This window comes from Patella vulgata, chromosome 7 (genome assembly GCF_932274485.2).
Source record: "Patella vulgata chromosome 7, xgPatVulg1.2, whole genome shotgun sequence".
In the NCBI taxonomy this organism is placed as follows: Eukaryota; Metazoa; Mollusca; class Gastropoda; family Patellidae; genus Patella; species Patella vulgata.
The window spans coordinates 31,041,500-31,055,374 of NC_065885.2; the positions used below are offsets into that span (position 1 = coordinate 31,041,500).

The 13,875-nt window shown below is 31.2% G+C and overlaps 1 protein-coding gene across 8 annotated transcripts in view; it reads right to left on the reverse strand.

Annotated features, from left to right (window-relative positions):
- Window positions 1-1,377: 1,377 nt before the first annotated feature.
- LOC126828190 (IQ motif and SEC7 domain-containing protein 2) overlaps window positions 1,378-13,875 on the reverse strand; it is a 119,741-nt gene continuing 107,243 nt past the window's right edge. For 6 of the 8 annotated variants that reach the window (XM_050557799.2, XM_050557807.2, XM_050557804.2 and 3 more), the window contains exons 6-13: window positions 12,261-12,435; window positions 9,284-9,423; window positions 8,339-8,464; window positions 7,874-7,973; window positions 7,444-7,565; window positions 6,483-6,696; window positions 4,836-4,885; window positions 1,378-4,299 (exon numbers count right to left, since the gene is read on the reverse strand). In XM_050557799.2, the coding sequence (XP_050413756.1) occupies window positions 4,099-4,299; window positions 4,836-4,885; window positions 6,483-6,696; window positions 7,444-7,565; window positions 7,874-7,973; window positions 8,339-8,464; window positions 9,284-9,423; window positions 12,261-12,435 (1,128 nt within the window). In that variant the 3' untranslated portion in view covers window positions 1,378-4,098. Of the gene's footprint in view, window positions 4,300-4,835; window positions 4,886-6,434; window positions 6,697-7,443; window positions 7,566-7,873; window positions 7,974-8,338; window positions 8,465-9,283; window positions 9,424-12,260; window positions 12,436-13,875 lie in introns of all 8 variants that reach the window. The other 2 variants (XM_050557802.2, XR_007682937.2) reach the window with 2 other exon arrangements.

The window sequence follows — 13,875 nt, forward strand, 5'->3', positions numbered from 1 at the left end:
ATTGGCCTGCATACACTGGTTACCTCTAATAAAAACAGCAGTGCATTTCCGCAGTTTTGTATTGTTTCTGAATATCCCCTACTTTTTTTGAAGAGTAAATCTCGGTAAAATAGCGTGATTGGCCAATAGACTATCGGTATGCAAAATTCACGTGATGAACAGTGTTAACTATGTAGTAGACATAATCAGGGAGATAGTATACGCGTCAATTAAATATATCTAGAGTAATAGCCGAGAGAGACGTGTTATATTTACCAATCACGTCAATATGACGGCCATAAAACTCTTTAAAGGTTTTTATAAGTTTAGTGCGCAAGTATCCCTGTAGTTGAAGCTTAGATGACTAATGCCTCGATCTACTTAAAAAATCAGAATAAAAGGAACAAGCTCTCGCGTAACGATTTAGCTGAGACACAAACACTCCATAACTAAGCTGGTGATATTGGAATGTTACTACTAATAAATGGAAAGTTAACAATCGGAAGGAAGCGTAATTGTCACTGTCAGTAGTGTTTTTAATTTCGAGCTCATCAGGATATGTGAATGCTACATAATCACTAAATTTGGGATTATTCAGTGATAGAACATCATCGATATATCGTTTTAATAAGTGAAATTAAAATGTCTGACTAATCGTTTATTTGTTTTCACGAGTGCCTGTATGTAATCGACTTCGTAGGAATAGAGAAACAAATCAGCAAGCAAAGGTGCACAGTTGGTGCCCATGGGGATACCTACCACTTGCTGATATATTTCCCTTCCAAATTCAACAAAGATATTATCAATTAAAAAATCCAAAATCTGAATTATCTTGTTGGCGGCGAATAAACCTTGGCACAATGAATGGAAATGCCGTTGCCCAAGCAATATTAGAACTGTTCAAGTATATTTCACTAGATCTGAGTTTTATACTTCCTGGATAAGCAGATATTTTCTTCTGGGGTAAGGGTTCAGAGTGCTACATACATTTATGATGGATTTTGAAGAGACATTTTACCGGTAGTAATTAATATCCCAGTGGATTCGGTTGAAATGTTTCCTAACAATTGAATCAATGCTCATTTGGTAATGTACAATATAGGTTTAATAGAAGTACTCTACTTGGATTGGCTACTCGAGATAGCTTTGTATTTTACTTAAATATGTAGATTATTAACATCTCCATCCTTTAATTTCCATTCACTATTAGTAGTATCATGTCCCAGTGTGTATATTTCTCAGGTTCTACATTATGCATGCATATTTTCTTGAGGCATTCTTGGTTGAAATCGTTGACATCAAACTGCATTTTTAAGTAGTTTTAAAGTCATAGATCATGGGTATAGCATGTCTATTTCAATGACCTATCGAACTAACAAATAACAAAAGAACACTAGGTTGGACTATATTGTTTTATTTTTTGGCAATTTCACATACATCACCCTAACTAGAGAATTAGTTAGGCTACTTCCCATGTGAATTGTTATCCAGGGCAGTTATGTTGAAATCCACACAATTTATGTCATTAATTATATTATATTAATTTATTTTAAGTATTTACAAGCTGAGTAACAAAAACAAACAAAACACAATGACAAATAAAACTTTAGAGTAAAAAAAAGGTATTGTTTATTTAATGAGCAGTGATAGAGACATCAATTAGATCTGTATTCGATTAATTTACATACAGATACTAAAAATAAATAAATTGAAATGAATAATATTTTCTGAACATAAAACATTGCATCCCAATAAATCAACCATACTTATCATGAACTGTATTTTTGGATCTTCAAATACTTAAATATAATATTGAAAATTCACGTTGGTATTTTTCATGAATTAAAAATAATTCCCATATATATGCCAATTTCTTTCTTTATTCTAAATACTTACTCATTATTCAAGATATTGGAGATACAAGTTCAGTGTTCTTACATGTGAAATCCAAATTTGCCATTCATTCATAACTTCATCTTTCAAACAGTATTTACAAACTTTATATTTTTATTTTTTCTCTCACTCATGGCATTTAAACATAAATATACATTACTGTTTTAGTCTGATCAAGATTTTTGGCGCATTCAAAATTCAAACCTAATATTGGTACCGGTATTCAGATGCTCTATCTGTGTGTCTATTCTTTAATTCATTGAATCGAAGGACATCTAATAAACTATTACACAAATCAGTGAAGGCATTATATTTTGATCAAACCGAATCGAATATAACATAAATCTTTAGTTGATTCTTAGAATCAGTCTTTCACACATCCCTTCACAAACACAACAAAAAAAAATATGATAAATGCTAGAACAACAAAAAAAATATATATATAACTTCAAATAATTTAATAATTTGCTTTTGAATGTCTTTAGCACTAAATCTTAATTCAATAATGTTTTGCTACTAACTTTTACAGAAACCTAATTTACTGCAAACACTCTCATTCTAACTGATCAAAGTCCTACTATAGTTTCTGTAATTTTTTTTTTATCATATTGTTAGAATGGTTACATTGTGTGTATTTCAACTGCCCTGTTTTGTTTTTAACCAGGTGACTTAAACTTTTTTTTAAATAAACAACAACAAGGTTTTGCAACAAGTGAAAAATAATTAATTTTAAGAAATAATTGAACATTTAAACAGGTGTGAACCTTGATCTTTAAAAAGGATTAAATTGGAAACTAATTATAAAATAATTTTGAGTTGAACTAATACATATTCAGGTCATTTAATTTTAAACTTCAAAAAACATGATCTAAAATATTTCATCCTATTAATTAAAGCACACTCAAATTTTGTATAAAATTTATCTATGTTAATAAAGTTAAAGCAGGTTGGTAAGAAACAAAGTGACATTATTGTAACAAGTGACCAAATTAAATAATTCACTTTCAGTTTTTTTAATCTATAAAACAGCATTATAAAAAATCAGTTGAAAAACTAGTTCTAACTTCATTGAAAATTTTGTGTTAACGCTAGTGTGCATAGACATTACCATTGCATCCGCAGCATCTAACAAAGGGACTTTTCACTAATGGAGAGCTTATCTAAGGGAACTAACTTCTATCTGACAACAATATGAAAGCAGGGATATTTTATTGCCTAGTCTATCTATCAGTATTTAATTTATGGATTATGTTTGAATAAAAAATAACAAATTAATGAGAATTATATAATTTTGGTTTTGTATTTTCAATAAAATTTGAAAAGGCATGGAAATCTACAACAAGTACACATCAATACACGAGATACAATAGTTCATAGGTCAAAGGTAACAAGTCACTTTAGGTTAAAGTTAAAAAGTGACAATGTATTCAAAGTTCTATTTATAAATGACATCTAACTAGCTAGACTACATTCCTTAATAAACTATGAAAAGTCTTCATTTTTTAAATTAAATTTAATTAAATTAGCAACAAACTGAAAGACATAGGTGACCAATCAATAATTAATTTATTTTTCTAATACACATTTTCATTCATGAGAAAAAAGAACAGGTTTCTAACTGTAGGCCTATTACTCAATCTAGTTTTATCAAAACAATCCAGTTTAATTCAATTATAAATAAAGTTTTATTTCATTTTAAGAAAAAAAAAAGTTCTTGCATAAATACCAATATTTATATCTGATAACTTAAACTACTTTATATTACAATTACTAACAGAGAAATACATGCACCAAATATTAATATGGTATGGAACAAAGATGTTCAAAGGGAGATAACTCTGGTCCCATAACAATTCAAGGTCTTGTATTACAAGTCCTCCTTTGATTATCTATTTTCACAATCCACTAATTACTGACCACTGTTTGAATATTTACTGTTTAGAGTAGATATAATCCACACTGTCATTATGTATAGTCAAATATTAACAAATATCCTATATACATATCATAAATATCCATCCATGTGATAGAGTTACTATAGTATTATTGACTAGGAGTTATTCATGTTATTCCACAGCAAAATTATCTAGATAATCCATATACGCGATTTTATCCATCATAGTCCACACTATATTCACTGGTGTTTATTAATTATATATCACGAATGTTTAGTTTGATCCATCTCAAAGGTTTTTTTTCCATTTTATGGACACAGAATGAAAAATCCTAAACTTCTGTTCCTGCTGGCAGATTGCCACGAAGTTTTAGCGGAGAACCCTTGGATTTTCCTGGACTCACAGCTTTGGTTAATCCACTGACTTTAGTAATGGAGGCTCCCTTGGTCGTAGATTTCACAGAAGCGGAATTATTAAATGGAACAGCCATAGAGTCGTCTCTACTACCGGAACTTCCTACACTTCCTGATACCTGGTAATAATAATAAAATATATTAGAGACAAAAAAAAAAATCTACATATCCACCAATCTAAAAATGCATATAGAGATAAACACTCTTTGAATTTAAGGCAAAATAAGCATTTGGACTATACATAACATTATGAAATAAATTAAACATTTCACAGCAAGCCAAGTACAAAGAATCGTTGCATTAGATTAAATATTTTTAAAATACAGATGTGATGTCATACTTTGATGTTGGCATACCATTCTTTCAAATAATGGTATGGGCAACGTGCCAATCGTACATTATTTATATTAGATGGAATATTGAACTTGCGTGACAATTTCAATGAAATGCATGTGCGGGATAGTGTCTGTATTTTAAGTTGTTTAATGGTCTTGTGGAATTTTTGTGTAATATATTGTCCTCGTGTAATATCAATATATTAGCTAATGTCTTACACACGACCATTAACCACACTTTAGGCACTGTTCTGGTTTATTTGAAAGCTGTTTCAATATGCCTGGGGTAAGTTTGGATGTCATATTGATTTTGTACTTACCACTCCACTGTCGAGAGATGCTCCACTGCTACCTCGTTTCATCCCACGGTCTAAAAATATACAAAAATATCAATTATATATCTTTAATACACAAAACAATTTATATTAAGGCATGCATAACAGAAGATTCAAACGTTTCTTTTATAAATAATCTCATGGTTTTTGAATCATGAATAAATGAAATGTGGCCTACAATATATTTATGATGATTTCTACAGGTTTAGTTCAGTCATTTTTGGGGGTTAAAAAGATAACTAATTAACCCATAAATAATGAGATGTTTTGTGATAGAATTGTTGACACTTATTGGCTTCCATAAATACATATCAGCCTACTGATACAGCCTTGCCGATCTCATCAGGATTTTCCCAAATTAAAGTTTAGCTCATCAAGTAATTTGTAGCATATTTTGACACCTAGAGTTTTACAACATGTAGACTGTAGATGTAGACTTTCTAGAAATAAGCTGGCTATATTGACTAACTACTACATATGACAACAATGTTGATAAACATAAACCTGAGCTAGCTATAGTTATCCTTATAAACATTAAGCTGACATGGTCTCTAACAGAAATAAAGGGGTGATAAACATGTGCATCACATAGGTCGACAGCTGAGAAAATACTGTACACAATCTGTGCTATTGTGTCTATTTAAAATTTACTGGGATTTACAATATAAAATGTCGCTATATGGACTGACAACAAGTGACAACAATGAGCGTATGTTGAATGATAGGAACATATTTAAGCATCCATGCAACATATGAACACTTTAAAAATTCAGAACAAAATTTAGGTGGAGGTAACATTAAAAGAAATCATAGCACAAAAAAGGATTTCATAACTTTGAAATTAAGAGCAAAATTGAATGAATAAATTAGGCAAATATGCACATAAAATAAAACAATTAGCATAGAGTAGTTGTGGAATGAAATACTGATAAATGCGTTTCAAAAAATATAAATAACATAATTGGAAGGGGATGAATTTCTAAAGCATTGTTTTGGGGTTTGCAAAAATATCAAATATTTCCAAGACAGCCACCGAACTAAAAACAAAATATGATCTTTACCTTAGATAATCTGTCTAAAATATTTTGATCAATTTAATCGAAAAAAAAAGATTATCTCAAAATGAATTTAAATATAAAGTGATCATCAAAATAATTGTAAGCAAAATATTATAATTTGAAACAAATATTTTGTGTGATATTATCATGGATAACGGTATCGTCAAGTTGAAATATATATTTAAATAAAATAAAACATAATAATCAACAAAAGAAAATTTGCATCACAACTCCACAGTAATACTTTAGATGACATGAATTAGCTCCCTTGACACCATGATATGAAACAGAGGTAAACGACTATGAAGCAATCAAGTGATAACATGGTTTCTCAGATGACATATGAGATGGTAACATGCTACTAACAAAATCTAGTTATTTTCGATTAGCCAATGAATAGGTAGCATGAAAAAATAAATATATGTCATATGGTGATATGATCTAGTTTTCAATATAATTATAAACTATTTTCTCTTTTAAGATCAAGTTTATAAATTTGTTGATTACTATGGTAAACAATAATTACTTGTGGAGTGATGATAAATAAACGGTCATGCAGCATGCTCATGCATACCTGGTGACAGTTCATTGAGAGAGTTGGATAGAGAAGATTTCTTCAAGCCACATTCAGGAGCAGACAATCTATTAACAGAACTGTCATTAGGGTTCGCGAGTTCATACATGTGAACACGGGAATCGTCATTTGCGTAGTGCTTGTCCAGAGTATTATGGGCTTTACGGTGACGCTGCAACTCTTCTTCTATTCGTAATTGTTCCATACCATTTGTCTATAGAAAATAAAATGAAGGATTGATATACATGATAAATGGAAGATAAAAAGATATATGAACTACACCCAAATTGGGATTATTATTAAAAAATTGCAAAGAAATATTTCCAAATGGTTTATTTTAGATGTCTTTATATAACCTTGAAAGAACCATTTTGATATTACCTTCACAATATTTTATGAGAGAGAGAGAGAGAGAGAGATGGGTTTAATGTCCACTTGACACAAGTCCACTTGACACAAACTAAGTCATTTCGCAGCCTGAAGTTTTCTTCTGATAAGATTCGATATTTTGTGGTTTCTGAAGTCCACATGAACCAGAGAGAGAGAGAGAGAGAGAGAGAGAGAGAGAGAGAAAGGGTTTAGGTCCATCAACACTCGGGACATATGGTTCAATTTTATTTCAATAATTCGCTTGCACGTAGGGGTTTTTAGCTGTGGGAGGAAACCGGAGGACCCGGAGAAAACCCACGAGATTGGAACAGGCGACCCTACTCCTTGTCACGTACAACTGGTACAACTGGGGAATCGAAACCACGCCAGTTGACTGAATACAGACCTTATGATACAACGCACACACGCTAACCATTCAGCTTCAGCCATCCAACCCCACCCTACCCAAATATTTTATGCAGATGAAAGAATAATTTCTGTTTACTTTGCTGGGTTGAAGATCTAATCATATATACTTTCAACATACTGTATCTCAAGATAACCTATTCTTATAAACTAACAGATGACTTACCTCTAGAATAGATTCTTTTAGATCTTCAACAAATTTTTGTCGATCATGATCATTTCTGGCATTAAATGTCATTAAAACTTTCCCATCTAAATTATTAGTTAGCTGGATGCCAAACTGATAATCTATATAAAAAAAATTTGAAAATTCATTAGTTTCTTTACTTCTTATAAATGCGGAAAAATTCAAATTTAAAAAACTTTCTATATTTAAGCGAAAATCAGTATTTTGGTAAATGTAGTGATGGATAACAAAGACAATGTCATGTGACAATATCAATTAAATAATCTGAGTTCTAATACAGATGTAAAAAAAATCTGTTAACTATGCAACGTCCCAACTATTAAATAACAAGTGTTATTAAGTGTTCTTGAAGAAAAAAAGCACACTCTCTCTGGTGCATCACTATTACTTGATGATTTAAACTACTTACGTGCTGTTTCAAATAAGAAAACTTGCATGCCATATAAGGATAATGATGTTCTAAAACTGTAGGTTATTCCTATTTTCTTTTTACTGAAGATCTTCGTTACCTGATAATACATAGAAACAATATTACACACAATTTACAATAAGATTAACTTATAAAAATACTAAAATAGTGCCCCATTAAAAAAAAAATCGTGAATCGGACTAAAAATATAATGAAATAGGACACAGAAAAGATAGTTCATCCACAGTATTCAAATCAAAAGCTCCTTGAACTTTACAATAAAAATTGGAAATTTTGCACAATAATTATAGCTATTTTTTAAGAATATATAAATACAATCATATAAAAAAGCAATGTAAATTTGATGTCATTGCCTTATTCTCACACTATCACTACATGATATGAGCTTAAATGGACAAGAGATAACGTCTATTATTGTCAACACATTTACAATATAATACCTACCAGTAATTGATCGTTAAATAAGAAAACTTCTCGTTGATGTAAACCAATTTTTTCTTTCTTACAGGGGTCATGAACTTCATAAAGTCGACAATAACAAACCAGTCTTCTGTGAGATAAAGCCAGTTGCTGAAAGATTAAAATATGTGAAATGAAATGAGGTGTGACATTCTACTTTTCGGGATTAAAATAATATTAATGATTGCTGAATTTATTTATAAGCAACTTGGAGACTTGATGCTTAAAATCAGATTGAAATCACTAATCTCTGGGATCCTTGCAGAGGTTTGCTAATTTCTGAAAATCATGAACCTTTAAAGTAATTTGATTTCATCAACTCTTGTTTCACAATCTTGATCGCAAAAGTTGAAGATCAGACAATTGGCTACCATATTGAAAATGCTCACAACAAGTAAAGGAAATTTCTGATTTTTTATATTAAAAAAGCTGTGGTGATTGATGACCTATCTTGAAATAATCATGAAAATAGAAACTGGCTGTATAAGATAGTCTAGTTATATATCATGTTAGATTACAATTTGTTTATTTTACATCTAGCTTCATCAGTAATAGGTCTACACCCCCCTCCTTACTATTTCTCTAATACTAATATTTACTTTCAATTTCAACCCAGCAGCTCAGCTGTAAGACCAGCTGTTGTTCTCTTGTCAAATGCCATGTGTAACATATGTCCATCAAGAAGAGCAAGACAATAGAAATGGTAGAAAGGTAGACAAAAAAACAAAAAAAAAATAATGAGAACAGAAGTAACAGGGTGGGGTACAGACGGACATTGATTCCAGTTATTGTGGAATATAATATTGCCATACTCAAACAGACAATAACAAAAAAGAGTATGTGTTGGTCAATACCATCATGTACTTTAAAGGAATTATTAGTTACCCAAATTGTCTATGATAAAAATATAGCTTTACAATTCATACTTACAGGCTTTTTACCCACAATACTTTGTTCTACTTTGATAACCTGGGTGACTTGGTCTACTCCAGCCTTGAATTCCTGACTTTTAACTCGTTCATATATACCTACTAACACATCACGATCTACGTCATCACCACCGTCTATACCTAGAAATATAATCAGATTGATATTCATAAGTGCTTTCAACGAATAGGATGATATTTTGATATAGTTATAGCAAAAAATAATGTATAAGACATAGACATCTTGGAGGTGTTCTTTCGGAGGTCAGGGATTGAAAGTTCTTTGTAATCCACACTGGATGGCAAGATCAGAAAACTGAGGTTAGGAAGAGCATGGCAATATTTTGGTAGGAGATAGGGAATTTTTTTAAAAGCTGGCTTAAAAAATCAAAATAGATCCCCCCCAAGATTTGTTATTAATTTGGTGTCAAACCTTTTGACACTTTCTATCAATTTGCCTGAGTTTGGATCTTTAATTTTAACACTAATGAAAGTTTGATAACGAAACCTTGGCAGAGAAGACACACATAGACAGAGATACACTATTATGTATGATGAAATTATTAACTTTAAAGACACTTTTCTATCATTTTTTTGAACTTTGTCTGATGAAGTGGGTTAAAGCCTGGTTATCTATCATCCCCATCCCCCCTCTAAATACCTTGAAGACATATGTTTTTCTAATGTGTGTAAATTTATTGTTACATGTAGGTTTGTATAAATCTGATGTATCAGACCGATTATATTCTCATAAAACTGATTGATGGATAATTTGTGTTGTTAATACGATGTATGGTGTCCATCAAGTTATCAACCCTATTCTTATCTACTCAATGTTTAATCATCCAGACATTGTATACTGCTAACTTAACCAATCAAGATGGCCACCTAACAACCAAATTTACTCTAAATTGTTGGTTGATAGACATGATTAAACAACTGTTTCCTGTGTTTGTGTGAAAAAATATGACAAGAACAGTGTAGTAGTAAGCCAAATAAAAAACATCAATTGAGTTCTTTCCATGTTGATGTGGTGAAAATCTATTTTTCTGTGCCTACTCAAAAAAGGTGGAATTAACTCAAGTATATTGTTTGTGAATAATATATTTTTTAAACAAACAGATATTTAAAACAATATATTTGTAGGCTTATAATCTACTGCTTTAACCATTGGGAATACATTTTCTACAGACAATAGTCCAAATTATCACCCCACTTAAGCATAGTGAAAGTGTCGTAGTATGTAACTCTGTCTATACCATTTGCTGCCACTTTTCTTTTTGGGAAATTCACATAGCTAACTAGCTTTTGTTATGTTTTTGTTTTCATGATTGAATTCAAGTATGAAGAACTCATTGACCTAATTATCTCACAACTATATCCTATTGACAATTGACAGAGATATGTATGTAGCTGGTAGAAGTAATGGCCAGTCTTCCTGTTTGTTATTATATTGTTACTGTAACTAATAATACTAAACTTTGTAATCAACTTATAGAGACCATATGTGCACTACAGGACAGATTGATTGAAATAATGAACTGATGGTATACATGTATATATAGCGACCACCCGCCCTTGATATATAACACACTGTCTGCAATATCTATACAGGCCTACAATTGATATTTTACTTTTTACATCTTTGAATATTTTTTGTTAAACAAAATAGATCAGTAGTGTTTTGTTATTTTGAGTAACAATGTTTGGCTAATTTTACTTTAGCAGCAATCTGAATTAAAACTGCCAGGTGATATTTTATGTACACAATTCCTACAGGGTTTTTCATCTAGTAGCAGTAGTACAAATAACATACTCAGAGTTTACTATGGGCAAGTGAGAATCAAGCTTTAAAAATCTTCAGCCTATTTATTCTGAAGTTCAACAGAACTTGTTTGAACATGTTATTATTGACTTGTTTTGGATTTTAGTTCATTTCTATAAACATTTAGTTAACTTTGATGTATGTTTTAGGCTAGCCTATTTATTATAAAATCCAGATATAATTTTAATGTACAGGTATTTCAATTACATAAATATGATATTCATATCTGAAGTCCTAACAAGTTTTTTTGTTTTAAAATGGCAAATTTGGTTTTCATGAAAATTTTCATGAAAAGAGAAAATGTGTGAGCTTGTGAACATGTTTTCAATAAACAGATTTGCATTAAATGGGGTAATTAGATCCTTACAAGTTATTCACAGCTTTTCATGTTGCCCACATGATATCAACAAGCTTTGGTTTAATGTGTCGTCTGATTGACACACGCCAACAAAAAGGTGGGAATGAAATGAAGAAATCAGAAGCAGAAACTTTGTAGGAGTGAAACGAAAAACAATACTTTGTGTGTGAACTCTGAGGTCATCAGAAACAAAAAATCAGCAGCAGTTCAAGACATCACAATGTGTCGAATGAACTCTTTGCCATGTATAAAAAATTTACAGGGGTTCTGAGGAAAACAGTGTCACAAGTGTTGAAATATATCCTGGTGTCACCCACCCTGTTTTTCAAAGAAAATGAGACGCAAGGAAAAACAGGCCACATGTAAAGAATAAATATTCCTGATAGAACTAATATCGGTGCCACACCTTTGTCACGATGTCGAAGTCAACAACCTAATGATGTATTTTGTATTTGTCCAAAACCTTATGAAAGCAGGCAAGTTGGTAGGTCTAAGGATATTTAGGATATCAGTTAATATTGGTACAACTCAATAGTTATTTACTTGCCATTTGGTTTTACCCACCAGCAGGCAGGTTCAAATTTCAAATTTTCAAATACAGTTACTTTCTAGGGAATAAATGAAAAATTTTCACATGGATTTGTTTTCAAATAATTTTGTCTGTCCATAATGCAAATATATTTCTTTACATTTTTTTTCTAATTATCAAAGACTATTTATATGCATAAAGCACCAATTTTTACTATGATTTTGTGAAATTTATCTATGTTATATCAATAATGATTGTGAAATACCTACCTCGTAAGTTTTTGATGAAATCTTCTAGTTTCATTTTACGCTCAGGTTTAATATTGGAATTATGTAAGTCTGTATTTAACATTATAATAGCAAAGGCCAACAGGAATATGGTGTCTGGAGTTTTAAAGTATTTCGTCTGATCTGGATTACATGCACAGTATCTGGTAGCAAAAGCCTGAAAAATATCAAATTCAAAATTTAGACATATGCACAATAACACTATTAAAGTTATCAAGATGTAGTTTTTATTTATCTAACTGGGAACCTTTTATTAACCCCTGGATGCTTCTGTATATTTTGGTTTCTGAACATTTTTTTCAGATTGGTCCAGGACTCTGTCTTAATTGATAGGAAGTTTAATTGACTAGATAGAGAATACATCTGTAACCTTTTCAGGTGGTGTCACACTATTTATGGTGGTGGGGTGAGGTGGGGTGAGTAAACAGGGTTACAAGATTTGTTACTGAGTTTAAAAAACTTTTTTATTCAAAGCTTCTACAGCTACTGAACAGGTATGAGTGTGACAGAAATTTGACAACGACATATAAATTAGCAGAAATAACAAAAATTCACTCAAGCCACCGGGTACTTCAAGCTATATCAATTTTCAGACCTATAGGAAACCATTCTACTTAAAATTTATAAATGTAAAGTTCAAGAAAAACATCTGTTTTATTAAACGAAACAAAAAAATAATCCACCACAAGTACATATGCATTAGATAACCACAAAACCAAACTTTCATTAGCAGAGACTGGAAAATGACTTTAAAAGTAGACTTATATCTTTCAAGTCTCTAAATGTAAGACAGACATTCTGACGAATTAAACTCAGAAGGCAAAAAAAGATGCCTGCAATGATACCGACCAGATGTGAGTGAAAGTTAATGTTTTAACCAGCAGACTGCTTGTAGTTCTTTGTTACAATCCAAACAACTTATACCTTCTCAATGTATTTGTCTATAGAACCAAAACAACTATCTATATTCTATCAACTATTGTGATATTTTTATGGTTTAAGTTTTCTTTCACGATATTTATTATCTACATCTACGTTATTTCACATACTGACATGTAACAATTACATAACATGTTATCATTACATGATCAAGTATCGCAAGGAAATCAAGGTGGGGTTGACTGGATGAGCGGGGTGAGAAGAGGTGGGGTCAAGTTTTAAAGTTTTGTCATATTTCAACAAATAAATGAATGAAATGCGGTTTAACATCCTACTTTTCTGCACCTTCTGATGGAAATTTAGCCTGGACAGCGATTGAATTCCAACTGTCAATGGTTCTTTTACGTGCACACCAACGTGTAAACAGGACCGTGTTGTTTTTTTTTTTTTTGGCAATGCGAACGACTAGACGCTGCCCCTTTCAACAGACAACATTTGAAACTAAAAAAACACTGGCAGCAGACAAGATATCTATCATGAGCTGTTTAATTTGAATCAGAATAGTATAATGACATCAATTTCTACTTATTAATATATTCATTTTTTTCATATATCCGAACTTTGATCTGGTTACATAATGTCATCAATGGAATTTATGATCGGGAAAATGTCAATCAATTAATTCAATTATCTATAATTTACATGTCATCCAATTTTC